We start from the raw sequence: 25,389 nt of genomic DNA, 5'->3' as shown, positions 1-25,389 counted from the left end.
CACATGAGGGAGACATTGTAAAAATGAATATTAAAATAAAAAAAATAGTACAAAAAAGAGGGATTAATCTCCATGACTTGCGCAAGCAGCTAGGCTCCCACGAGTGCACAGTGCACAATGATCATGTATTGATTTATTTTCATTTTTTTTGTGTGGTTGATATTATAAACTGTGCTGTGGTCATGCAAATTGGAGCTGATCTTGTGGCAAATTTTTCCTTCTTTTACAATAAATGGAGCTGGTGTGCTTGGGCTGTTGCTCTGAAACAAGCGTACGACAAGAATCAAATTGCACCCAATTGACCTCAAACAATAGTGATCTGAGCGAATCTTATTTCAGATTGCTAATTTAATAATGTGCCATTAAACAAAGATCACCAAATCTGTACTCCTCTCTCTTTCTTACCTTGAGAAATCTCGTGTGTGGGTTCACCTCTTGTGAAGTCAATGCACCGGCTCTGTGTTCTTCTTCCTCTGCTTCTTCTTCTTCTATCATCATCTTCTGCCTTTGGAATGGATCTGAGGCTCTCTGTACTCTTGTGCCGGTATGAAGTTCTCTGACATCCACCTCCATTGTTGTGCAAGCGCTTCTTCTGTTCACTTGGGTTGCTTTCTTTTCTGGGTTGTTATGCTTGTGACTTGGTTGAGCATGGCTCATACAGATGCTGAAGGAGTGAGAGTTTGGTTGGTCAGCCTCTGAGAAAGGGCATTCAAAGAAGTTTAAGGTACGATGCAGTTTCTTCTTGAAAGAAATGATCTTCTTCCTTCCATTTTGTTTTTTTGAGTGCTGATATGTTCAGTTCTTCGCACTGTCACTGGAAATCCTTTTCTGGGCATTTTACTTCAATCTTCTCGACTCTCTCTCTCTCTCTCTCTCTCTCTCTCTCTCTCTCTCTCTGCTTCACTGGTCAATCTTGATGAATTCTGAAACTCCAGAGTTTGATTATCTGACTCTGAAGGCAGACATTAGTGAGTAGCTGATCGCTGAAAGTTTCTGAAGGAGATGTTTATGCTCAAGAACTGTGTAAAATATTGTGATGACAGCTTAGCTTAAGACCCAGTGATAAGGTTTCCGAACGTTTCAGATCCCAGACATGAGGAAGCTACTCTCAGTTTTGTCTGTTGTGGCCAATTATTGACATTTTATGTGAAGGGATCTTAAGATTTTCTGGTTTTATTATTAGTTTTGAGCCTTAAATCTGTTTTTGTCACTTTGTTCCTTAGAATATGCCTCGAGACAGTCGGAGATCAATTGGGTATAGGTCCTTTGTCACATGCGATGATACGAAGGGAGTTGTAGAATGTGGGACAATCAGAAGATCCAAGACCAGTTCTCAGAAGATGGAGCAGAGTATCGAAAGACGAACCATAATAAAACACTCGAATAAGTCCTCGGCACACAAGACAGAGAGGGAAGAACTGGTCATGAGACAGACTGCTGAAGAATCTGGAGGACGAACCTCCTATCAGCTGTTAGAGGTGTCCAAGGGAGCTCAGAAGCTGAATAAGATGATAGAAACATGGTCAAAGGGGCTAAACTTTGATGGGCAGTACAAAGATAACATTGCCAACGACTTGTTGAAAGGAGCTCTTGATCTGCAGGAGTCTCTGGCAATGTTTGGGAAGTTGCAAGCGGCTACGAAATATGTGGCTCGGTTGAAGCAAAAACAGGAGAAGTCCAAGGGTGTAAGAGGAGATGAGATGGGGTTTGGGAAAACGAAGTCTGATCCATTTGAAGATCGAAATCGATTCCCGGGATTTCAGAAACCACAGCTCTTGGGTGATGGATCTTCAGAAAGGCATATTGAAGAGCTCAGGAAAGTGATAAGAGAGAGCTTTGCTAGGCAAAATCTGCTGCCGAGACCTATGTATGGAGGGGAGGATTATTTTCATCGACAAAACACTGATTCGGTTTCTAGTATGCCCTCTTCTAGCTCGAGCCATTCTTTGACAGTTCACAATGACAATCTTGATTTTGTTAATTCCTCATTTCCATATGTGACGTCACGGGAAAAGGCGAAAGTCCCAGGTGTCGTTGCCAAGCTCATGGGTTTGGAAGAGTACCCTGTCAAATTAGCCCAGAGCCCTCCATGGGAAAGGTTGGATCCCCAGAAGTCTTCTCTTCTGGAGAGGCCTGTTTTCGATGTAGTTATTCCGAAGATGAAGAAGCCTGAGAATGAATTTCAAAAAGATACGGCGCAGAGGACACTCAGAGAAATAGTTGATACCATGCAACTTAAAGGGCTTTTGAGAAGTAATTCTTCTAGAAAAATGAAATCTCTTTCGCAGCTTTTCGATGAATGTGATTCTGAGGAGCAGCCTGTAATTGATGTTCCTCCTATCGTGCTCATAAAGCCTTTCAGCTTACCGCACTCAGAAGCAAAGGAGCACCTTTCGCAGAGAGACGGAGTCTTGAACCGACAATTAATACTCAAGACAATGAAATTGAAAGAGGAATATGCCTCAAAATCAATGGATCCTAAAGGAGGGGCTGGGAATTGTGAAAAGACAAAAACTGTGGAAGAAGAGGAAGACACTTCAGTCACTAGGCCTACCCAGCAAGGAGGAGAAAAGAAATTCAAGGAGGACGATAATAAATCAACCAAGGAAAAAATATTAGGAAAAAGTTCAAAGAAGACGAAACTACCTGCCCCTGCAAGCAAGCAACCACTTAAAAAAGAGGCAATTGGCAGGAGACCCAGTGAAAATGAAAAGGTAATGAAGAAGGAGGTTTCAAAGTCTAGAGAAGCTCAGGATACTACTACCAAGGTCACCAGTGCAAAGCTTGTGAATCCTGTAACTGAAGTAAACAGAAAGAAGAATAAATCTCCTCAACATGGTACTAACTTGAAGAACAAATCAAAACCTGTTACGCACGTTTTGCCCTGCAACCAGGACGATCTAAAAAGTGTTCAGACTCGGAGGGCAAAGGAAAAGCCAGCGAGGGAGAAGAAAGTGCTCAGAACATCCAAGGTAGCTTGCATTTTATTATTGTTCTAACAGCTTTATAGCTCATTAGGCTTTTCAGAATAAGTAATCTTTGTGGTATCATTGTACGACTATATGGTCCTCATATTGTGGAAGTTTTTAAGGCTGAACTCATATGATAGGCATAATAGACGCTCAAGCTTAATTCATTATGTAATTCCACTAGCTCTTATTTGTCCAGATAAATGACAGAGAATGTAAAGACCACGGAGGGAAGACTGATCTTAGCACCGAAACCCAATTTGTTCAGATTGAAGCTATCTCTACTCATGTGGATCAACAAACTATCCCGGAGAACGCAAATGGCTCGGATTTAGAGACCGGAGGTAAAACCTTCTTTATGCTCTGTTCTGTTTTGTTGAACAACACGTTGAATTTTCTGAATGCGTTGATTTACCAGTACTCTATGGTTGAAGAACCAAATATCGTTAAATACCTCTGTCTAATACTTTGTTCGGGCTGAATTATTGTTTAATATGGTTTTCCTTCAAGATCTTGACGATTCTGATAAAAGAGATCTTTGGGGTTGACAATATAAAGTAATCTAGTTCACCTGTTTTTTTATCAAAAATTGGACGTGAAAATATATGCATCATGGTTTTTGTCTTTCAGCTCAGCTAATATTATCTCTGTGAAGGTGCGTTTGTACCTTCTGAGATTCAGATTGCTCCCTAATACCCTATAAATGAGCCTTCATGTGCATAATGAAGTCGCTTATGCTCTCTCTCTCTCAATGCAGAGGATTTCAGCAATGGCCGGAATATTGATACGCTTCCAACCCTCCAACATGAAAGAGACACTGGTTTAGCTACAAAAGCCTGTGATCACATCCCGCAAAGTGAAAATGAGGAGAGCTACAAAAGAAGATGTTACGTAAAAGCTATCCTATTGAACGACCCATCATTTCTTGCTCATGCAGAGGAGCTCTTTGAATTCGCGCAATGCCCAACGGTCGTTGAGGACTTTGTAAAGTCCTATTCTGGATCAGCTAATGAGAGACTCTATTTGGATTTCGCGAAAGAACTCATTGACCGCAAAAGCCTTCAGGCTTGCCAAAAGTCTTATTTCCTCTTAATAACCCTTCAAGGGACCTCCAGGATTTGCATCTCTATGGACAAGCTGTTGGAAGAGATTTGTGATGGAATCGACTATCTGAGCGACTGTTGTGAGTTTGCCTCTGCTAATCTTTCCGTGGATGGCCTCTACGCAGTGTTGAACAGAGATATATGGAGCATAGGCAAGGCAAACGGAACATGGGAATCGGGATGGAGGAGCGGATACTCCTTGCATGATGCCGAACAGGTTGTTAACGACATCGAAAAGGTTCTTTTCAATTGGTTGATCGAGGAAGCGGTCGCAGAACTCGGCAATTTCCATTGTGAGTGAAAATTTGATAGGACGGTCTCAGTCCTTTCTTTTAGAATATTTTCTCTGGTGAAGCTTCCCAAGAGCGTGATCTTCAATTCTACAATGATGCTGAAATCGAGTAAGTTTGGTCTCTTGAAACCAAAAAACAAAGGGAGGACGAGGATATATAGATATGCGCTGAGAGGATTCAGAGTCCTCCGCCTTTGGTCTTTTGCAGAGCATTCGAATGTAGCATTGCTTGTAAATGGATATATCCTTGTATGCATATGTTACCGTAAAAATGGAGGGAAAAAGAAACAAGAGAGTCTGAGAAGAGTCATGGATACGTGAAGCTAACCATTTAGGATTTAGCCCACCATGGGATGGCAAAAACAGGTGAGGTTTCTTCTATTTGGGTTTCTGGTCCAGGTGAGTTTTATATGGATGCTATCTGATACCTCAAAGAAATTCTATCAGGTCAAAGTTTGCTCAAGCACACTCTCTCTCTCTCTCTCTCTCTCTCTCTCTCTCTCTCTCTCTCTCTCTCTCATCTGTTGCATGATTGGTCTGTGACTTTAAAACTAGCTAGGATGGATTTTTGGGCACGAAGTAGTAAATGAAAGCCTTGAACTTTACTTCCATTGTGTTCCAGAGGGTCTTCTGTCATAGTTTGGCCTGTCTTGATGAATTAGATAAGGATAGGTTCTCCACGTTTCACTTGCTTATTGCCCTATTCCTAGGAAAGTTTTGCCGTTGAAAGTGACTATCTTGAGATGAGAAGGATAATGCTTTTAATCCTTGAGATTATCATGATCAACGATTAACCAATTATAAAACATGATGTGGCGGATTTGCATTAGCATATATTCGTTATGCAAACCCAATCTACTAGAAGCAATTAATAGTGTTCGATATTGACTTCACTACTAAGAAGAAGAAAATTCTTCCATGAAGATACTAGAATTTCCTGCAAGGTTTGAACAGACTAAAGGACAATTTTGAAATGCGTTTTCATTGTATATTCATTGCTGTTTAATCTACGGAAGTATTGGATCTGATTAACTGAAAAAGGACGGTCGAGATACTCAGTCTATCTTGTCCGAATTTCTCATGAAGAACCTAATTAAAGAAAGTTTTGCGCAACAAATTATGTGCATTCCGACTCCAGCGTAGTTGGATCATGCCGTGTTCAATGGAACAAAAGGAGTTCCCTTTCATGCTCGCCGTCGATTCAGCTGCCCGACCCATGATTAAGGTCCAATCAGGTTTGGCATATGTTGTTTCCATTCGAGCATGAGCGTAGTTCTCTGATCCTCAATTCCAAAGAAAAACTACGATACAAACATCTCTATATCTACAATACATTCTGAAGCAGAGCATCTGTGAACAAAAGCGGGTCGTGAATAAATTACAACTGCAAGTATATTACCATTGCCATATGATATATACACAAAAAGCCATGAATCTCTAGGAGATCTGCATAACTCTCCAGATCCATGCAACTCTCTCTCTCTCTCTCTCTCTCTCTCTCTCTCTCTCTCTCTCTCTAAGAAGAGGCTCCTTTGAAGATGAGGAAATTGAGCTTCTCCAAGGAAAAGTAGATGAAAGTCCCCTGCTTGTGGGAGAAGTAACACCCAAAGTTTGAGCCCACCACACATTGCCATCCACTCCCATATTCCCTGTCAAACTCCTGCTATCAAATTCGAATCCAGAGAAAAGAAAAATGAGAACATGAGACCCAAAATCATCTTCCGCGAAAAGAAAAAGAAAAAACGGATGGAGGAAGAAGAAGAAGAAGAAGAAGAAGAAGAAGCTGGTTTTTCTGGTGGGTTTTCTGCAAGTGACCTTCTTGATGTGTGAAGCTAGGGAGATGCAGTCCGAGACGTCGAATAGATCAAGTGCTTGGGAAGCAGCAGCCATGGCTTGGCTCTGCATCTTCTCTGGCATGTCGGTCTCCTTCACCATTCCTTTACCTTCCAACATCTCTCTCTCTCTCTCTCTCTCTCTCTCTCTCTGTAGAATCTTGAAGATTATGGTGATTTTTCCACACGCCTATTATAGACCAGAAGCTTCGTTTTTTACACTGTTTGGGATTAGAGCTCGAGGACACCGATTTATATATAGCGTAGACGACGGGAACTGTTCAAAGTTTCAAACTTTTGGGGTGCACTTTCAAGTTTTTGTCCGATTGCGCATCTTCCAATCTCTTTCCCACCCGTGGACATTTCTCTCGCTTGCTGCCATTATTAGTGTTCATATATGCCTGTTTTGATCGTTTCCCAGAATTCTCGAATCGGCCCCTCTTTTACGGATCGTCCCTCCGAAGCTTATCATCTAAAACGTCGGATAAATTTTGGGATTTGTCCATCTGTTCTCACGGTCAATCTTGTTCTCGTTACCAAACTTCGATTCATGTCCCCTTATCGCTTGTACATCCTTATACGAGCGTGAATCGTCGCCTGATAAGTCGCGTGGTGCTTGATCACCAAAATAGTTTATCTATCTTAAAGATACTCATTCTCCCTCTTAAAGATAATCATTTGGCTTTTACTTTTTTTATTTGTCCCTGAAGTAAATTTGGACAATCAAATTAATATAGTTTACATCAAGAATGTGGAAATCAAAGTAGGAGATAATGTGCGTTGCTAACGTCATCCTTCACCTTTTCTTGTTCTTTTGTTTCTTTTTTCTAGTCCGTTTGCCCCAAAAGTCTCAGCTCAACCCCATCTTTCCTTCCTAAGTGGGAATGATATCCAAATGCCGAGTCATCAATATCTATTAATCGGCAAGGTTATTGCGTATTGTACTGTATAAGATTCATTATACAGTGTTCCCTTGAAATCCTTCTGTTCAGAACACGATGATGGTGATATCATGTTAAAGGCTGAGGGTGATTTTAGGACCCAACTCGTCAATTATGGCAGCAACTATTTGGGCAGCAAACGTATTTCAATGTCTAGCGGTTGAGCTATGCTGTCTTCGGGCCTGTCAAATTTGTCTTTTTCCCCTCAAACGGTAATCAATCAACCAAATCTGATTTTCATAATTCAACAAATAGAGGAATTGACGTGAGGGACGGTCTGTCCGATAGCGCCAACAACGTTGGCACCGGTTCAATTGGCGGTCACCAACACCACAAACGAGGCACGCCGATCAAGGACCGAAAGAAACCTTGGACTGATAATTTGGCTTTTTAGCTTACTTTCGTCTTTGGAAGACTGGATCCCGGGACCACTCTAGATTACGAATTCAAGATGAGTCGTGCCTTTTCTTCTTTTTGGAAATCTCCGTGTGGATACTGATTTTTCCTTTTAAGTCGAGCCAGAAAGTCCTTGCTCGGGCCCTCCCTGTGATTAGAGAAATGCTAAGTTCGTATACAGATTTGATCTCCGCCTGTCCCGAGCCGAGATGGGTTGTTTGCTTGCCCGGATCCGTCCATTTCATCCTTCGGGTCGGCCGATCCACGGCAGGTCCATCTGGCTTCCCGTGCAATGACCGGGTCCGACTTAAGGATGGGCTTTAATCCTTCACGCGAAGAGCTAAAAAAGCAATGCGTGTATTGCTGATATGTGCATCATCTGTCACTTATCCTCCAAATTTGAAGTGCAAAACGTGTATGCCTGTGTTGTCTATGGCAGAGTGCTGAAAGGTGGCTTCAAGGCCTAAGTGCAGATTCTGGGATGAGACCGATGAAGTAGGTTCTTCAATGGAAAGGGAATTGAAATGATGATGGGTTTGGTCTTGGGCTAAAAAGCTCGAGATTCTCCGACCAACATGCCCAAAGCAAGAGCTCTTCTAGGCCTACCCATTTGGAACAAACACGGGCCTAGTCCGCTGCCGAGCCGAACCAGTCCTGTGTTGTCCCTTAGTCTTTGTCCTCCTCATACTAACATTCCTTCCAAACTCACCTCGGCACACAACTGCTGACCAATCCATGAATACGAATGTCTCTCCTCTCGGAGAGAGAGAGAGAGAGAGGGACTTTTCTGAAGTCAGCTCAACGCGGGGCAGAATGTACGAACTCTGATCTAAACCCCTACCGCCCTCTCTCTCTCCTTTTATCTTCTTTATTTTCCCTTTCGTGTCCTCACGAGCCATGACCGTGGTGTGTGCATAAAAGATCAGCAACGGCACGACCAGAACAAGAGAGACCCGCCAATCGATCTCGAAATTCCAATCCAACGGGAGCACTACGAAACACGGGTGGACCGGCCTGCTGGCGACCCTTGATTGGTGCTAATACAGCTCAACAACTCCCTCATGACAGCAAAGTATATGCCATGCTCCCCCCTCCTAAAACACATAATTAAACTGATGAATTATTTAAAGAGTTTCCAAACGGAAGGCCAAATGCAAAGCCCGCAACTTTGAATGCTCCGTCCCACAAACAGTGGGAAGGAGACCCATTATTATCTCGAAGTCTTCACATGCAAAACCCATATCCTGAAGATGCAATTTTTTATGCACATATTCTTAGACGCCACTCGACCCCCACATTCGAGCTTGAGAAAATTAGAATAGAGGAAAACCCAAAATCAAGAAACAGAGTAACCCCCCGAAAACAGCAGAGGGGAGAGAGAGAGAGAAGGAAAGCTCGCGTCTTTCTGATTCGTGGACTTGAAATTGTGAAAAATCTCTTTCTTGCTCCGACTGGCGATACTGGGTCTCTCTCGGTTGTTGCTCCTCTCTGCGCGTTCTCGAGTTCGGAGACGGCGTTGTTCTGGGGCAGCGAGTGATGGGCGACGAGAAAGCGGCGATGGCGATGGGGAGTAGGGAGAGGGAGAGAGATCGGGAGCTCCTCATTCCGGTGGCCGGTACCGGGGGCGACGAGTCGTCCTCGTCCTCCTCCAAGCCCTCCCCTTCTTCTTCGTCTCTGCACCAGACGGGCCGCGAGGTGCGATACTTTCTGCTCGATTGATTCGTTCGCGGGTAGTTTTGTGAGTCCCGGTGGTTTGATTTGATGCGAAGATTGGAGGGAATTGAGGGGAAAGTTTTGAGCTTCGTCGGGCTCCAAAAGATGGGTGTTTTGAGAATCTGGTTTTGTTGCTTTGTGCTGTCTATTGGAGCTTGTTTTGGTACTTTGGGTTCTTGTCTGACCTGCTTTCATGTTTTTTCCTCGATGATCTGTGGAGCTAGGTTGATTCGTTTGCGGGTAGTTTTGTAAGTCTCAGTGGTTTGATTTCATGCAAAGATTAGTGGGAATAGAGGGAAAGTTTTGAGCTTGGTCGGGCTTTAAAAGATGAGTATTTTGAGAATCTGGTTTTGTTGATTTGTGCTGTCTACTGGAGCTTGTTTTGGTACTTTGTGTTCTTGTTTGACCTGCTTTCATTGTTTTTCCTGGATGATCTGTTGAGCTAGGTTAAATTAGTGCTCTTTCTTTGGTTTTGAGCTTGGTTTGTTTGGCTGATTTTGATACCATATGGTTGGCGAAAGTAAGAATTGCTGTGAGATTTGGGGGAGTCTTTGTTATGCAAAATTTTTGTACGTTTTGTGATTTCATGCCAATTTTCCATATACTTCTATACTCTGTGGCCTTCAGAAATTTGATGTACTGGATGGACCTGATACATATTGGATTTCTTTGATTAACAGTAATTGAATTTTCTAACTTCGTAGTTTTTCTATGCCTATTAGTGAGGGAGATCCCTTTTTCCAAGCCTGAGCGTAGCATGAACACTTGTACAATTGCTCTTATGTGTTGGAAGCTACACCGATTGCTTTAGTGCTCCACTGATAGTATCAGTCTGATAGAACCATGTGTTTGTGCTAACACCTAATTCCTACAGTTCTCCTCGTTCTGATAACCTTGCTCAAATTTTGTCTAAGACCTTTAGCCTTCTTCTATTTATTGGGAATTATTTGTTAGGTTCTGTTAGTATCATGTTAGGCGACAGCTGAAAAGTCACCAGTATCTATTCCTCTTATTGCCTCATGATGTGGGGTTGAAGAATACCTGCTCAGTTCTTGAATAGCTGTCAACATGAGATATTGGATTAATCTGATGGAGCTTGTGATTGTCTTCCAATTTAGCTTCATTATGCAACAAGTTCCCCTGGGGATGGGAACATACTAGAAAATTTTGTATGGTACTTCGTGAATGGACTAATGACTGTAAAGATACTTCCATTTGATGTGCACCTACAACTTCATCATAATCTTGACGGAGTTTGGACTTTTTATTTTCCTTGTGTAATTCCTTTTTTGTGTTGTTGATTTGATGTACTTTCTTCCAAATATCATCTTATGGTGACATAAACTTATATTCTTGATGCAGACATTATACAAAGTTGTTAGGAGTTGGGCTTCAAAAAAGTTTATGACTGGATGGTATGTAACTTCTATACCTGTATTTTAGCTCCTTCATCCCTACTTGCTGTTCATCTCTGTTTGAATAAGTCAATATATCTATCCATTGAATAAATTGTGTCAGCTATCCTGCACACTAGTTCATATGGTGAAGATTATGGTGTGTTAAGCTTTTAGCCATAGCATGGATGTTTGACTTTACTCATGGCATTTATTCAATAGTAGTGTAATAAAATCGTAAGTCCTTACCAAAAAAAAAAAATTCATAAGTCTTTATTTGTATTGTTTCTTTTTTTTTTTTTTTGGGAGGGGGGGGAGGGAACTATTAACAAGAGTAACGCGTAATCCTACTATTCACACTTTAATAGGTAACTTTGACAGTTTTCACATTTTATTTTTGTTCAAAATCAATTTGGGGGGGGTAGATTTGTTTGTTTAGGGGGAGGACATATTTTTCTCTTGCCTTCTACTAGTTGAGTGTTATTGGCTTTTCAATCAAGGATGGAAAAAGTATAAATTATCAGTGGGAGGATAAGCCTTCCAGAACAACCCCTATGATTTCACCTTAAAGGATGTTATACAGGAGTCGTACTTTTTACTTTTTATGTCTCATGAACTTGAACTACTTAGTGAGGTCTTAGTTAGGCACAATCATTGGGTCATTCATTGAACGTGACGTTCGATACCCTCTGGTCAATAGATATTGCTTGCCAATTCATGATGGTATTGACCCTTTAGGCGAGCACAGTTATCTCAACACAAACTTGACAGTACCCATGCAGAGCCTTCTAGTAATGAAAATGTGGATGTAAACAATAAAATAGTCATGTGGTCTGAGTATGTTGACAGTAGCACTTTTGCTTTAATACTTCGACCCTTGGATCTGATCGTATGCTTTCTTTTTTCTTTCTGGCATCCTGCAGCGTCATCCTCTTTCCCATTATAATCACATTCTATGTGACGTGGTGGTTCATACACTTTGTTGATAGCTTCTTCTCTCCAATTTATGCACAACTTGGGATTGATATATTCGGTGAGGTTTTTTGGCTCTTGCAGCATAACAGCTATTACTATAAACAGTTTGATATCTGTCTTTTTTGTTTTTATGTTGCTGTTAATGAATAAAGTATGCGGGTTTACTCTACTCTATGTTTTTCTTTTTATTCAGTTGTGAAGGACTCTTCAACAATTCTCTCTATGTCCTGGAGTTGTTTTTTTTTGCTTCTTATGCTTTTTAGTTATTACTATGAACCTGTTCAATCAAAACTCTGGTTTCATTTATATCCTCATTAATGCTCCCTTTGTGTCTTTAGTTTTGTCGCATGAAACCTTCTTTTCATAAACTGTGTTTCTGACTGGTCATATGTTAGCTCTTAGGTGACCACATCATTTGACACTAAATGGTTATTGATCTGCATATTGACAGATTGAGGAGAAACTTTTTTCTATAACGAGTTTCATGGAGTAAGATTTATGTTTTTACTTAAAAAAAAAGGTTATCTACAAAGGTTAAACAGTTTGGCTTTAAAATGCTTTATTCATTGTCATAGAATGAAAAGTATTTATTTACCTTGATTCATCTATGTAACTTTGATCAAATGCAGAATTTTATGATTTGTACCATAGGTATGTTCATGATGCCTATCTGACGTGTCCAGTTAATGGAACCATCTGTTTTCTGTTAGGTCTTGGATTTGTTACATCCATAACTTTCATCTTCGTGGTTGGGGTGTTCATGTCATCATGGTTGGGTGCATCTGTCCTCAGCCTTGGAGAGTGGTTCATTAAACGGATGCCATTTGTTCGTCACATCTACAGCGCCTCCAAGCAAATTAGTGCTGCTATATCACCAGGTTTGAGTTGGTGTTTATTTCTTTTGCCATTTACATTTCAGTTGACCTAGGTAGAGCTCATTGATTTTCCTGCCTTGTTCCACATTCCAGATCAAAACACTCAGGCATTCAAAGAGGTGGCTATCATAAGACATCCTCGAATCGGTGAATATGCATTTGGATTCATCACTTCATGCCTTGTTTTGCAGGTATGGAACTGATGCTGGCATCATGCAGTTATCAATGCATTATATGTGGCATAGCGCTACCTAATTTTCCGCATTTGTTGTTGCTTACTAGCTCAGTTGTAAGCTGTTCGTTTTCTTCTTAATGTTAATCCTATATCAATTTTTTAGCGGTACTGCCAAGCTAACTTCTTGCCTTTACGGCGCCCACTGTTGATGTTAAGTTTAAGCATTTACTTTTTTGGTGTTTGGTAGTGTTTTACCTTAGGGGTTGTAGAAGCATATGGGTTGTGAGTTGATGCTGATGTATTCTGATAGGCTAACTCTGTCAAATTCGGTTGATCATTGTGGGGTTCAGTTTGAAACTGTACTTTGGAGGCCTTCTCTTTTCTGACATTCCAGCTACTGTGTTGACGTCTCAGAGTTTCAAGGCTGGGTGTTTTTAAGGGCTTGTTTGTCTGCTTCCTGTCAAAGTTTTAAATGATATTTAAATTTCACGAAATTATGAAAAAATTATATGTTAATCTACTTGTTGATGTTTATACATTTTAAAGCTTCAGATGGTTCAAATTAAACAGAAGTTAAAATGTGTGGGCTGCAAGATTTTGATTATGCAAAAAGTAAAAGTCAATATTTGGGTTCAAATAGTATACCGCTATGGATAAGTTGTCATTACAGAAAATATTACATCTCCATTATCTTGAAATGATTGTCAAGTGACTAAAAAGAAGTTCAGAATCTCGCTGCATGACTCCTGAAGAAAAAACTCAGCCATTTTGTCTGTGTTTCTATTGGAAAACTTTTCCAGACTTACTCTTGATATCATGCTTAGGTAATTCTTTAATTTGTTCTTCTTGACAATTCATGAATTTAGTACAGTATTTCAAGTCGATTGCGTGATGTCTAACTCATGCAGAATTATTCTGGGGAGGAAGAGCTGTGCTGTGTTTATGTCCCCACGAATCATCTTTACATTGGCGATATTTTCCTCGTTAATTCCAGGGATGTCATCAGACCAAATCTCTCTGTCCGTGAAGGGATTGGTAAGGAATCATGCATAACTTCCCCTATTGTCATAGCAAGTTTCCTTTCCATAACGTGCTTGAGAGATGTTTTATTGACTTAGCTTGCCTTGAAAGTACTTCAGTAACTGCTTTTATTGAGATAGCGGATCCATTTGAATCTCTTGATTTGGGGATATAACCATGTGCCAAGTTAGAATAATCAGCACCATAACAAGAATGAAAAGGTGACGACTTTATAATTTGGAGGTATCTTTATGTCAAATACACATTTAGATAGGTAATGCTTGGACCATCTAATGTTTTGCCCTGTTCAGCATGATGTTGAGGTTTCCTCATTGAAGGATATGTGCAATCTGACCGCTCTCCACAACAAATACTGGCAATGAGTTTTGAAATCTAATATCTCTTCTTTGTAAATTTCAGAAATCGTCGTTTCAGGGGGAATGTCAATGCCTCAGATCCTCTCTACACTGGACTCGCGCATTATGCCAGTCGAAAGAAGTAGACCTGACAGAAGCCAGCTCTAGTCGTGGATGATTTCTTTCTACTGTAATTTGCCATCTTTCGCATCCAATCAGGTCGGCACATCAATTGATTCGCACTGTTAAGGGTTAACTCAAATATGAAGAGTTCGGGGTGTTCCAGTTTCGTGGTCGAGGCAACAAGAGTCAGATGGCATATAAAACTCCGGTTTCTGTTTAGGGTGTAGAATTAGTGTTCTATCGAGATATAGCGAGGGATTATTGTAGAGGTGAATGGCTCTTCGGGTTTTCGATTTTTGATTATTTATGTCCACGATTAGTGTTTGGTTTGGCAAGAGATCTCTCTGGATTATACTAGGAAACTATGTGGTGCTGTCTTGCTACAGTCATTTTACTTAGATAACCAACAATGTAGATAGAAAGGCAAAATTGTTTGTTCAAGTTTCTGCACGGTTCTTGGTGTCCTCTGCTGATAAGTTCTTTTGGTATGTGCGTTCAAATTGATGTTTTGCGGGGTCAAGACAGGATATTAGCTCAGTTCCATGGAAGGTCACAGCACAGTATCATAATAATAACATGTATCTGGGCTAATTCCATTTGAAATTGGGCAAATTTTGGCGATTTCGCGAATACGTCGAGTCGTTTCTATGTAGGAATGATCTGATTGACCGCATGAATCGATTGTCTAGAGAGGAAGGCGGTGCACCGGTAAGGTGCCTCTCCGAAACACTGTGAGGACAGTGAGGTGCCTCATTGCCCATGGTTGGGACCTGCCACCAATGACGAGGCCGGGCTGGCAAGTCCTTATGACTGCAACGGCGAAGGCTTGCAGGCCTCAGCCGCCCGTCGCAGTCTCAAGTCAGATCGAGTGGCTATGAGCAGCAAGCAGAGGGATGATTTGGTCGTTCCATTCTCTCTTTTACTGATATTTCCTTTACAATTTGGTCATTTGGATTGATATATCTACACACACAAATAAAGTTTCGATTAATGTATGAGATATTGATCTTTATAATGTGCTCGTGTTCTCTCATACTAGAAAATCAAACACTCTGTGCATGGAAAACCTTAAAAAGGGAAAAAAAAAAAGCAAAATTGTCCAGAAAGAAAATCCAAATATTTAAACTATAGATATTATGGCTCAGAATGTACCGATTATTGGATTTTAAAAGATTTTCTAAATCTCTTGTCTTGGAAATTCAAATCTTTGGCCATTGGATTCGATAGATAATTCCAATACTTTAAGCAATTGACATGAGTTTTAATTTTAAAAATTTTGCTCAATTCAGTCTTCCATGAAGTGTGTCACCAGACATGGACTATCATGTTGGCGTTTAGTATGCCAAAATAATAATGGCAAATATAACAAGTTAATAGAAAATTGGTCAAGTTACTTAACGGTATTAGAATTCTTAACGAAATGACAAAATTAAGTAGATTTTTAAAATTTCAAAAAAGTGTTTAAGAACCACATTGAATATTGAAGAAAAATGCAAGGGCTACCCATATCAATAGCCCTAAAAATTAGTCGGAAATACTCAAACTCACATCGTGCACATGAAGGGAACATTTTGCAAGCTTTTTAAGGCCGAATTTAAGTCCATTGAATGATCATAATCAAGTAAAGTTGAGCACGGAAAGGAATTCTTTAACCCTCGATTAAGCTCGAGACTAATTTCGAGTGACAAATACGCAAGATGAGTCAAACTCAAACTGGATATTCCATACTCTCAACTCGATCACAATCCCAGTTGAAATCAAGACTCCGTTTGTCTTGCGAAAAATAAATGATTTGGAAAATACGTCCCTGAAAATGATCGTCTGTATCGCATACAAAAACGAATAAACGGAAAAATATTTTCATAAATGTTTAGGCATAAATCGCTGTCAATAACAAAAACAATTTTTATTAACTAATTATTTCATGCAATATAAATGATTATTATTAGGAAATTTTTTTTCCAAATCATCTATCTTTTGCGAAACAAATGGAACCTTAATTATATATAAATAAAAAATTATTAACCCTAATATCTAGAAATATTTTTATATCTCGGGATAATGGCACAAACAGTCCTTGAATTTTGGCCCAATGTGCAATTTGGTCCCTAACTTTTGTAATTTATTCAATATAATCCCTGAACTTTAGGATAATGTTCAATGTGGTCCCTGAACTTTTGGTACATATTCAATTCAATTCGTGAATTATATGAAAATGTTCGATGTAGTCCTTGAACTTGAATTAATGGAAAGGACTGCACTGAACATTTTCATAGAGTTCAGGGATTGAATTGAACATGTACCAAAAGTTTAGGAATGACATTGATCAAAATAAAAAGTTCAGGGATCATATTGAACATTAACTTAAAGTTCAGGGACTATATTGAACAAATTAAAAGTTCAAAGATCAAATTCCACATTAAGCCAAAATTTAGAGACTGTTTGCGTCATTTTCTCTTATATCTCAAAACCCAAAATAAGGAAAAGGCTCCTCCCCAAAACGCCGACGTTTCCGTTCACTTCCCCGTCCGCGGCCGAGATCAACGAACCCGGAAGAAACCCTAGGCCCCAAAGTGGCCTATATAAACCCACGATCTCCTCCTCCTTCTCCTTCACTGCAGCTGTTCTCATCTCTTCGATCTCTCCCTGTTCTTCTTCGTCTCCCTCAAGGGGATCTCCATCCTTCTGTGCTTCCAATTTTCCGTTTCCTGATTAGGGTCTGTGGCGGCATCCGATGCTTCCTCTGTTCTCTTGATTTTCTTGGTTTTTCGATCGGATCAGGTGGAGAGAAGATGGTTTCCCTGGGGGGACGGTGACGATTGTATCGTGAAAGGTCTCGTTCGTCGTAACTGGCCCCGATTTCGGGGCCTTGCCGACCATCCTGATATATCACCACCCATATTCCGAGTCCCCCTTTTCGACGCCAAGCTTCGATTTTTCTTTCTCTTCTTGTTCTTGAAGTTTCGGAGAAATTAAAGTTCCGTTCTTTTTCGCTGGATCGTGGATTTCGTTGCAGATGGGCCGATGATTATACATTCTTTTTTAAACAAAGACAAGCATATGTCCGAATTTGACGTGTGGACACATCTAATCTTCTCTATGAGGCCATCGATCTTCATTGTACCCTTTTCAAGTTCTTCTGTCTCTTGAACGTTTGGGTTTTGTTTTAGTGGTTTTGTAGATCTCTGCACGCTCTCCTGCCGTCTCTTGCGGGATCCGGGTGTGAAGCATTTTCCTTAAAGTTTACGACTTTCGTCATGTTCTTGGACTGTTGTAGCCTATGATGAAAGAGATGCTGTTTGCGCTTGTGGATGAGAATTCGTGATTTACACAATAACCTCTACTGCCTTCCTTCTGAGGCTGCGAAGTCTGTTTTTTTTTTTTCAATTGATTTTGTTATTGACTTTTTCTTTGTTTCCTTTTTCATGGGTATGAAGTTTTTGATTGTGCAGTTTTGATTTGTTGAGGAGTTGGTCATGTGATGATTAGAAGCATAGTTCAGATGATAATCTATGTGATTATAACATTTCATATAGTCTTTCGCTCCTATCTGATGACCCAACCTTGTAGAATTGATCTCTTATTTTTTAAAAGCCTCATCAGGGTTGTTTGCCTTCAGTGTCTTCTCTTTTTACAGAAGATTTGTTGTACAGAACTTTGATAGCAAAATTCAATTTTTAATCTCTTATTATGAGTTCTTTTACTTTCTTCACTGACCAAAAAAGAAAATTTATGCCGTGAACATGTTGGCTCATGCCATTGAGTTGACATAAGAGATAAGGGGATGTGTTGAACCGAGTAATTAGTGTGTTAAAAGCCTAGTTAAGGTAATATTTTAGGGCAAGATCCTGTAGCAGATGCAACACAAAACCATGTTGTGTTTACCCAGACAAAGCGGAGGGGTGTGCCTGTTACTGGAAAACTCAAATTTCGCAGAAGAAAAAAACCCAAAACCAGAACAGAAGTGGAAATTTGATTTTCTTATATAACAACCCTCCACAGATTTGAGATTTGATCTTAGTTTTCTAGTGCTAATCCCTAACTGGTGGAATGCCGGATTAGACAATTCATTGAGGAAGAGAGCTTAAAATCATGGAAATAAAAAATAAAGGATCTGATTAACTAATTCCATAAGTAAGTTTCAAAATAACATATGATGCGACCACGTTCCACCCAGAACGTACACATAATCACTCCGCTCAACTGCCAGATTGAAATCTGCGGAAATTCTAAGGATGCCGATTAGACAATTCATTGAGGAAGAGAGCTTAAAATCATGGAAATAAAAATAAAGGATCTGATTAACTAATTCCATAAGTAAGTTTCAAAATAACATATGATGACCACGTTCCACCCAGAACGTACACATAATCACTCCGCTCAACTGCCAGATTGAAATCTGCGGTAAATTCTAAGGCATTTGGTAGCCCGAATTTATAGAAGGGAAAATGTCAAATAAGAACTTCAAGTGGATCTCTTTTCTCAAATAAGGATCTAAGTGAACAATCCTTCAAGTAAGGATTCAAAATACCCAAACTAGTCTCAAATAAGCATTCAAAGTACCCAAATAATGCTCACCGGCCGGCTAAATATTTGCCGGCCGGTGACCGTGAGACATTTTCCGGCGCCAGAATAGGGGCGATTTTCCGGCGAACATTTAGCCGGCCGGCGAGCTGGGTCATTATTTGAGACTAGTTTGGGCACTTTGGCTTCTTAATTGAAGCATTGTCCACTTAGAGTCCTTATTTGAGAAAAGAGACCCACATTGAGTCTTTATTTGACATTATGTTATCCGGTGTTTGATGACGTTTATTTAAACCGGATAAATCCTAAGACATCCGAATAAAATGCCAATTCGGATAGGAGTGGGATAAACCCGGACTAGATATAAAATTTAAAAAATAACTAAAATATTCATATTGAATATTTTACGGATGATAGAGTGATTGTTCGAATATTGCTTACCGCCACCAAAATTACCGATCATCATCAATTCTGACCACCGCACGATCGCCGTCGCTTCCAACCACACCGTTGCTTCTCGCTGGCGATTGTATTCCGACGGTCGTGCCAGGTTTGCATAGATCATCCTTTTCACCTGAGTCGCATACGTCTTTCACGTCGAGCCCAATGTTTCGCGCATGACTTGCGGCAACTTTTTATGCGTAACTGGTGAGCCGATTGTTCACCTGTTGGTCAATGAAGAACTGCTAGCACAACATCAGCTTCTTGGCGACCACACTCTCGAGCGTCAAGTTTCACTTGCTGTGCATCAAGAACACTGCAACAGCACCGTGGGCGCAAACCTCCTCCTGCGGGCCCATCCAGTGACGCACACCTTCTTCGCTATTGCCTCTCTTAGCCGCTTTCTTCGGCAATGGAGTCCAATCGCACAGCACCCAAAATTACGTGAACTCATGTACGTTGAGAGACCTCATGTTCCCGAGGTCAATTTCTCAAAGACTTGGTGAAAGGGTTTGAATCTCACGTACAAGAGGTGCAAAGTTAGAGATGAGATTTACAAAGATTTTTAAAAAATTTCAAATGAGAAAAATTTTCAATATTAACTTACATTGCGGATTTTCAAAGATTTCAAATCTTATTTTAGGTTGCATCAAACATATGATATAATATTTTTATAATCTGGGATACGTGGAAGATTTCAAATCTCCTTTTATCCTATTCTATTTCAATCCGAATCCAAACAACCCTACATAGGTTATAAACCGGTCCCCCTGAAGAATGTAGAAAAAACACCTAGCAAATCACAATGCGAGCAAAACTGCAACTGGAATGATCGATTTCCATCTGCTTGCGCATAATTTTATGAGACTTCTCGGTATAACAGAAGAACCGTGGACGCCTTTACTTTTCGCTACTGGGTACAGAAACTCAGACATCGTCTTACCTAATTTCAAAGCAAAAGGAATTCCAAGTTCAATGGTGCTTTCAACTCTATCTAGTTGGTGAAGGGGGGAGACTAAATGATGATCATTGATATGCGCCTTCTTGATATCTTGGAACAAACCTTGTCATAAAGACAAAAAGGACTCCTTCAATGGTAGCATATGGCAAATGCTATTTTAACAACTTCAATAAGCCGGGGGTGCAAATATTTTCTTCATTGATGAAATTTACCCACATTTGGTTGGCTCCTTCAACGAAAAGCATTTGGCTCCTTCATCGAAAAGCATCCTTTTCGAGAGACAGACTGCCCATTGTCCCAGATGTTTGGCAAGAAGCAAGGCGAAATTAAGCAAAAGAACCATCAGATGAATGAGCTATGTCCTCCTCCAAGTGGAACTCTGGGTTGGAATTTGGCTTCAATCTCTAGACAAGGGCAATGCTTGAAAGAAAGACTCTGGAACGGAAACAACCAAATCATCAGGATTTAAGTGATAGAACATGAATAGGAAATGGAAATGAACCAAGAAAAACGAAATATCGGTTTTTTAAACTTCTGTTATGCTTTTTTGGTTTAATGAAATTTAATGTGACTGAAAGTTAATGTTATTGCATATGGGAGAAACCGATGCGTAAAAGTAGCTTAAGCAGGAGACAACAAGCTCTGGAGAGGAAACCAGTAAGAAGGGATGACCGGCATAGATCACAGGAAGAATTGCTTCAGATAAGGGGGGAGTGGAAACATGGTGAGTTTAGCATGCAAATGCAGCTGACATGAACAAAAGAACTCAAAGACAACACAAAAGAAGCAAAAGAAACTATAGGGTCAATACCAAGTACAGAGAAGAACAATATCCAAGACATCAAATAGGAAGAAGAGCAATATATGTCAACTTATGGATCATACGAGACAACACTGCATCAAATGACAGATCGGAAGGAATTAGCACTCAAAAGTAATAGCAAGATCAAGTTGGAACTGAAAATACAGAAAATGGTTAGGCACTGAGCCCAGGATATAATACTGTGGCTTCTTCATGATACTGCTTACATATGTTGAAAAAAGCACAGAAAAGTTAGGTAATGAAAGAACATACCGGAATGCTTAGTAGAAGTCCCTGAGAATCAACTAGGACGGGCAAGCTTCTTCTCACGGCAACAGGAACAGGTTTCAACAACTGGAGAACCGTTCGTGCGGATTCCCTTGCATAATCAAGACATGAGCTTGCCTTCTCTGCAGCTTGCTCCGTAACACTACTTGAAACAGCATTATCCAGATCAGATTTCTTCGCATTTTGAGATTTTGACAGCTCAGTGAGAAAAAGCCAGTCAGACTCCATCATATGACGTATCTCAGCTACCATATCATGGCCAAGGCTACAAAACCTGCATTTACAGTCCAAGCCTTCCACAGCCAAATCACCATCTTGAGTAAATTCCCTGCAAACATCCTCCTTGCACGGTTTCCACAAGATAAAGAATCTATTCATGAAAAAGCCCATTTGTCCAGGCCGAAGACATTGATTGGGAGATGTACCAACAGATTCTAATGCATGCTTTGGTTGATAGTCCAGTGTCACGTCAGGCTTGGATTTGAAACGATTTGTTTCCTCCTCCTGCAACATCAGAACACTTCTATAGGTGGACTCACTTATGAGGTTTAGTCTTTTGGCTTCGTCTAGAACAGATCCAGATGTTACATTCAAAAAAGGCACATCTGATGCATCTGCAGATGACAGATTTGAACTTGTATTTGCATTATCCATGATTTCCTTTAGATCATATGGGATAGCACACTTCTCTTCTGCACTGCTTCCTGAGTAAAACAACTCCACTTTCGAGGGCAAAGGACAGTTAACAGAACAGCAAACCAAGATTTTGGTGCCTCTAGATCCAGGAGCTGGGCAAAGGTAACAACCAGCTGCAGTAAGGGAAGTCTGCACGATTGAGAAGAATTATTCCAGTAAAACAAACAACTCCACCAGCTTCTTGAGCTAACTAGAACACAAAATTCCCCAAGGATGACAAATCAGTGTCTTACCATGCCAAGATGCTTTAAGAAAAGAGGCTTAACCTTAAAGAATATACAATTTCTTCAGGAAACAGAGAACATATAAAAGAGTTGTTTCCACAGAAAGGATGTAAAAAACTGAGAAGAAATGCAAGTCGACGAAGCAAATTTACCTTGCATGGAGATCTACGCATATAGCTCAGAAGCAATTTTGACGTGCTACCGCGAATAGGTCTCTGTCTTTGTGAGATGTACTGATGGGTTCAGATCAATATTTGTTAGCAAGAGCATCCGCATCAGAATAATATATCAAAGAACCATGAAAATACTGCATTATCCACATACAGTATGCCAAGAATCCCATTACCTGCGTAACATGTGCAATGAACTTTGCCAGGCAAATGTCCTCAACTTTTGATGGATTGAGGGTCTTCAAATCAATGACAGCATACCCTTGCTGTAATGAGCAACGAAATGTTGATGTGCACACATAGCAATCAGAAGTCAGAGAAAGAATAAGGTATCATTAGTCATAATAGGCTGCTTACATCCATAACAGTCACAGCCTCATGTAACAAGTTTGCACATATTTTGTCAACGTACGCGCGTGTTCTTCGGCAAGTAGAAATCAGAGATTGCACTTCAGAGCTGAAGACACCTGAAATTTAGGGCCTCATTTGTTGAATATGTTAAAAAGTTACAAACAGCATCAACTCAACCAAACAAGAAAATTACCTAACCCCACAAAATAGGATCAATGATGTTTGAATGTAAAAATAAACGTTTTATCCCCGTCATGAGAAATTAATGAAAAAATGACTCATATGTACAGAGAGCAGTCTAACTCCATGAGATCATGTGAAAGGTTTAGCATCAGCGACAACTCACTTGATGAAAATTTCTGCAAGGACATTCGGATCCGGTTACGGACAAATAAGGGACTTCTATTTGAAGGATCTTCCACCCATTTCTGCTCATTCTCTTGACAAATCTGCAGAAAATCAATGCTGCTGGTGCATAAAATGATGAAATAACATCAAAAAAATTTGTAAATTCCCAAGTTTTCTTGTCATCTCACCATGTACATATCTTTCTTCGAAAAATCCAGAAAAGGTCGCACTAAAAGAATACCACTGTTCATTGGATCTACACCATGAGCATACGTGTGTTTGGCAAAAAATTGAGAAGTGAATGCCATTCCAGCAAGTCCAAGCACACCACTGTTGCGTGACAGTCTTATAACCAACAACTCTGCCTGCAAGGTGTATTGGCACTTAATTCAGCACCTAACTCCGTCAAAAGCCTTTGAATTGCAATTTAGTTATTTGGAGTGTCATGGGAGCACTAAAACAAAAGCTGTTATGCTTATAGTATGTCCCAGAGAAAGTCGCAAATTTTAATGTGAAACATCTTCATAAACACATAAGCCGTGGATTTCATAACAAGTCGCTACAGACCTGGTCATCAGCATGATGTGCAAGAAGCAGGATGCCAAATTGCTGTTCGATGCAAACTTTATGGAACATCTCATACCTGTAGTTTGGAATCAACATCAGGAATTTCAATTTCACAAATGATTTTTATCGGGCTAAAGCATCTCCCAGAAATTTCAAAAAGGAATTGCTAACAACAAACATGCCAGAAACACCAATAACGAAGTGATTACAAGAAGTTTTCCCGTATAGGAACCTCATTTCACGTGCTGCTTCTTGCAAGTTTCCTTGCTCTGGTCTCCCATCCTTCCACTCACAACGGGCAATCTCACATCTGATACCTATAAAAGCACTATATTAACCATCAATTCCATCAGAACATACTTATGCTTAGAAAAAAAACAACATGCCTAATGCAATTTGCATGAAAAACAAAAATGATGAGATGATCGAACATACCCATTTCAGAAACCCGCTCACGCACCGTATTTGCTTCCTCTCCGCTCTCTGCACGCAGCCCGTGGTCGACGATAATCGCCAACAGCCCGTCAATAAGCCCACTCTCTTTGCCAGAAGATTCAAGGCCACTGATTTTCCAATCGGCAGCTAGAACACACAGTGCCATGCTATCAGGACCACCGGAGACTCCCAAAGCTGAAAATTTTTAAAAACCCAACATCCTCAATGTCTCGAGATAGAAGCACCAAAAGCAGTTTCTGGTGTACTCACGAGTAACATCTCCAAAATGTAGTCTTGAAGTACTCATTCAACCACACTCTATAGGAGAAATGTTGAGCGAGACATTCGCAAAATAAAGCCCGGTAATGGAATTTACCACTAGACTAAGCAAGACATTTCAACGAACACGGCGCAGACAATGACGAAAGCAGCGAAATTTACATAATATCAAATACTCTCGTCGTAAATGACACCAAGAAGCAATAAGAAACAGAAACAAATGACTAACCAACACGGTGGTGGGCTTTGAGACCAGCAAGAGCCATCCGCTCCGAGAATGTTTCCTTGTAACCTGTCGTAACCTGCACTGGGTGGTGGTTTTCTTGACGCGCGCACTTGCAGAAGAAGCGAGCGAAAAGGCTCGAAGCACGAGACTTGCGGCGGCGAGAAACGAGCGGGGCTGAGCATGTCGAGAGCGAAGCGAGGAAGGTGGTCGACGTTGCTTTGGCCTGCGAAGTGAGGATGAGTCCTCGCGCCATTAGCTTCAAGCTTCGAAGTCTGTTGTTATCTTCTCAAACTGCAGTATTTATATGAAGCGCTCGGCGTTACCTTGGAGAAGCTGTTCCAAGAACGACCTCGTTTCATGTCTAGTAGACAACGACTACTTGTTGGATTTGTCTCCGTTTCATGATGTTGGCTTTTCAATTTCCACGCTTGGAGTGAAAACTTGATGTTGGCCCTAGTGTCGGTGCGTGAGTTGGGGCGAGTCTCGTGTGAATAGTAAGTCATAAAAGCGTATAATCTCGTTGCAACTCGATGATTACGACGAAATCACATTTGAATTAAATATAGCCTCTCTTATTCGCTCCGAAGTTTGCTATTTTTCAGGTACATTCACAGAGATCGGTCATCAGGCTCATTGTTTGGCAGGCTCAATGTGCTTCTTGCAACTCCGAGAGCATCTCCGACACGTCGACATCGCATGGTACTTGACTATAACTCGCGCGGACCCATCTAGATACTCACATGTATGCGCATATACAATATATCAGACATATACATAGTCCAAAGAATGGTGAACAAGGTATTCACTTGACCTGTAAATTGCATAGTCTAACAACGGACGTCGCCTGAATCTGCTTATCAATCTCTGTCTCTCTCTCTCTCTCTCTCTTCACTGGAAAAAAGCTAGTCAAACT

At 40.5% G+C, this 25,389-nt stretch overlaps 4 protein-coding genes and 3 non-coding genes across 15 annotated transcripts; 5 read left to right on the top strand and 2 right to left on the bottom strand.

Moving 5' to 3' along the window:
- The first annotated feature begins 140 nt into the window (after positions 1 to 140).
- LOC115671292 (uncharacterized) lies at positions 141 to 4,827 on the top strand. The gene is made up of 5 exons (XM_030592823.2): positions 141 to 544; positions 662 to 724; positions 1,224 to 2,972; positions 3,169 to 3,313; positions 3,727 to 4,827. Exons 3-5 carry the CDS (start codon positions 1,227 to 1,229, stop codon positions 4,371 to 4,373), a joined length of 2,538 nt encoding a protein of 845 aa, XP_030448683.2. The 5' UTR covers positions 141 to 544; positions 662 to 724; positions 1,224 to 1,226; the 3' UTR covers positions 4,374 to 4,827.
- An 890-nt stretch (positions 4,828 to 5,717) lies between these two features.
- Positions 5,718 to 6,399, bottom strand: LOC115671294 (uncharacterized). Its single transcript, XM_030592826.2, has 2 exons — positions 6,180 to 6,399; positions 5,718 to 6,024 (listed from the first exon to the last, which is right to left on the bottom strand). Exons 1-2 carry the CDS (start codon positions 6,315 to 6,317, stop codon positions 5,881 to 5,883), a joined length of 282 nt encoding a protein of 93 aa, XP_030448686.1. The 5' UTR covers positions 6,318 to 6,399; the 3' UTR covers positions 5,718 to 5,880.
- Positions 6,400 to 8,611: 2,212 nt separating this feature from the next.
- Positions 8,612 to 14,605, top strand: LOC115671231 (protein LIKE COV 1-like). Its single transcript, XM_030592736.2, has 7 exons — positions 8,612 to 9,228; positions 10,609 to 10,661; positions 11,564 to 11,673; positions 12,326 to 12,493; positions 12,584 to 12,681; positions 13,574 to 13,700; positions 14,106 to 14,605. The coding sequence occupies exons 1-7, from the start codon at positions 9,070 to 9,072 to the stop codon at positions 14,207 to 14,209; spliced, it is 819 nt and encodes a 272-aa protein (XP_030448596.1). The 5' UTR covers positions 8,612 to 9,069; the 3' UTR covers positions 14,210 to 14,605.
- A 2,366-nt stretch (positions 14,606 to 16,971) lies between these two features.
- LOC115671360 (small nucleolar RNA Z43) lies at positions 16,972 to 17,075 on the top strand. The gene has a single exon (XR_004004599.2). It is a non-coding gene; the product is annotated as a small nucleolar RNA Z43 (small nucleolar RNA).
- A 364-nt stretch (positions 17,076 to 17,439) lies between these two features.
- On the top strand, positions 17,440 to 17,526 carry LOC115671361 (small nucleolar RNA U83). The gene has a single exon (XR_004004600.1). It is a non-coding gene; the product is annotated as a small nucleolar RNA U83 (small nucleolar RNA).
- Positions 17,527 to 17,633: 107 nt separating this feature from the next.
- Positions 17,634 to 17,726, top strand: LOC115671359 (small nucleolar RNA snR60/Z15/Z230/Z193/J17). The gene has a single exon (XR_004004598.1). It is a non-coding gene; the product is annotated as a small nucleolar RNA snR60/Z15/Z230/Z193/J17 (small nucleolar RNA).
- A 1,772-nt stretch (positions 17,727 to 19,498) lies between these two features.
- LOC115671321 (uncharacterized) lies at positions 19,499 to 25,260 on the bottom strand. 9 transcript variants are annotated; one of them, XR_008815115.1, is made up of 14 exons: positions 24,800 to 25,260; positions 24,480 to 24,699; positions 23,972 to 24,166; positions 23,769 to 23,853; positions 23,537 to 23,612; positions 23,158 to 23,334; positions 22,968 to 23,070; positions 22,628 to 22,737; positions 22,447 to 22,536; positions 22,253 to 22,333; positions 21,166 to 22,005; positions 20,307 to 20,525; positions 20,073 to 20,192; positions 19,499 to 19,647 (listed from the first exon to the last, which is right to left on the bottom strand). XR_008815115.1 is itself a non-coding variant. In XM_056306031.1 (13 exons), the coding sequence occupies exons 1-13, from the start codon at positions 24,977 to 24,979 to the stop codon at positions 20,433 to 20,435; spliced, it is 2,166 nt and encodes a 721-aa protein (XP_056162006.1). In that variant the 5' UTR covers positions 24,980 to 25,260; the 3' UTR covers positions 19,943 to 20,432. The 9 variants fall into 9 exon arrangements, 5 of the variants coding, with proteins under 5 accessions (XP_056162006.1, XP_030448719.2, XP_056162010.1 ...); XR_008815113.1 differs by having other exon boundaries at positions 20,073 to 20,525; XR_008815114.1 differs by lacking the exon at positions 19,499 to 19,647 and having other exon boundaries at positions 19,943 to 20,192; positions 20,303 to 20,525.
- Between the last annotated feature and the right edge of the window lie 129 nt (positions 25,261 to 25,389).

Source organism: Syzygium oleosum, unplaced genomic scaffold (assembly GCF_021117445.2).
Source record: "Syzygium oleosum isolate NSW1041296 unplaced genomic scaffold, Sole_v2.1 Sole_v2.41, whole genome shotgun sequence".
Taxonomy (NCBI): Eukaryota; Viridiplantae; Streptophyta; class Magnoliopsida; order Myrtales; family Myrtaceae; genus Syzygium; species Syzygium oleosum.
This window is presented reverse-complemented; position numbering and strand designations above follow the sequence as displayed.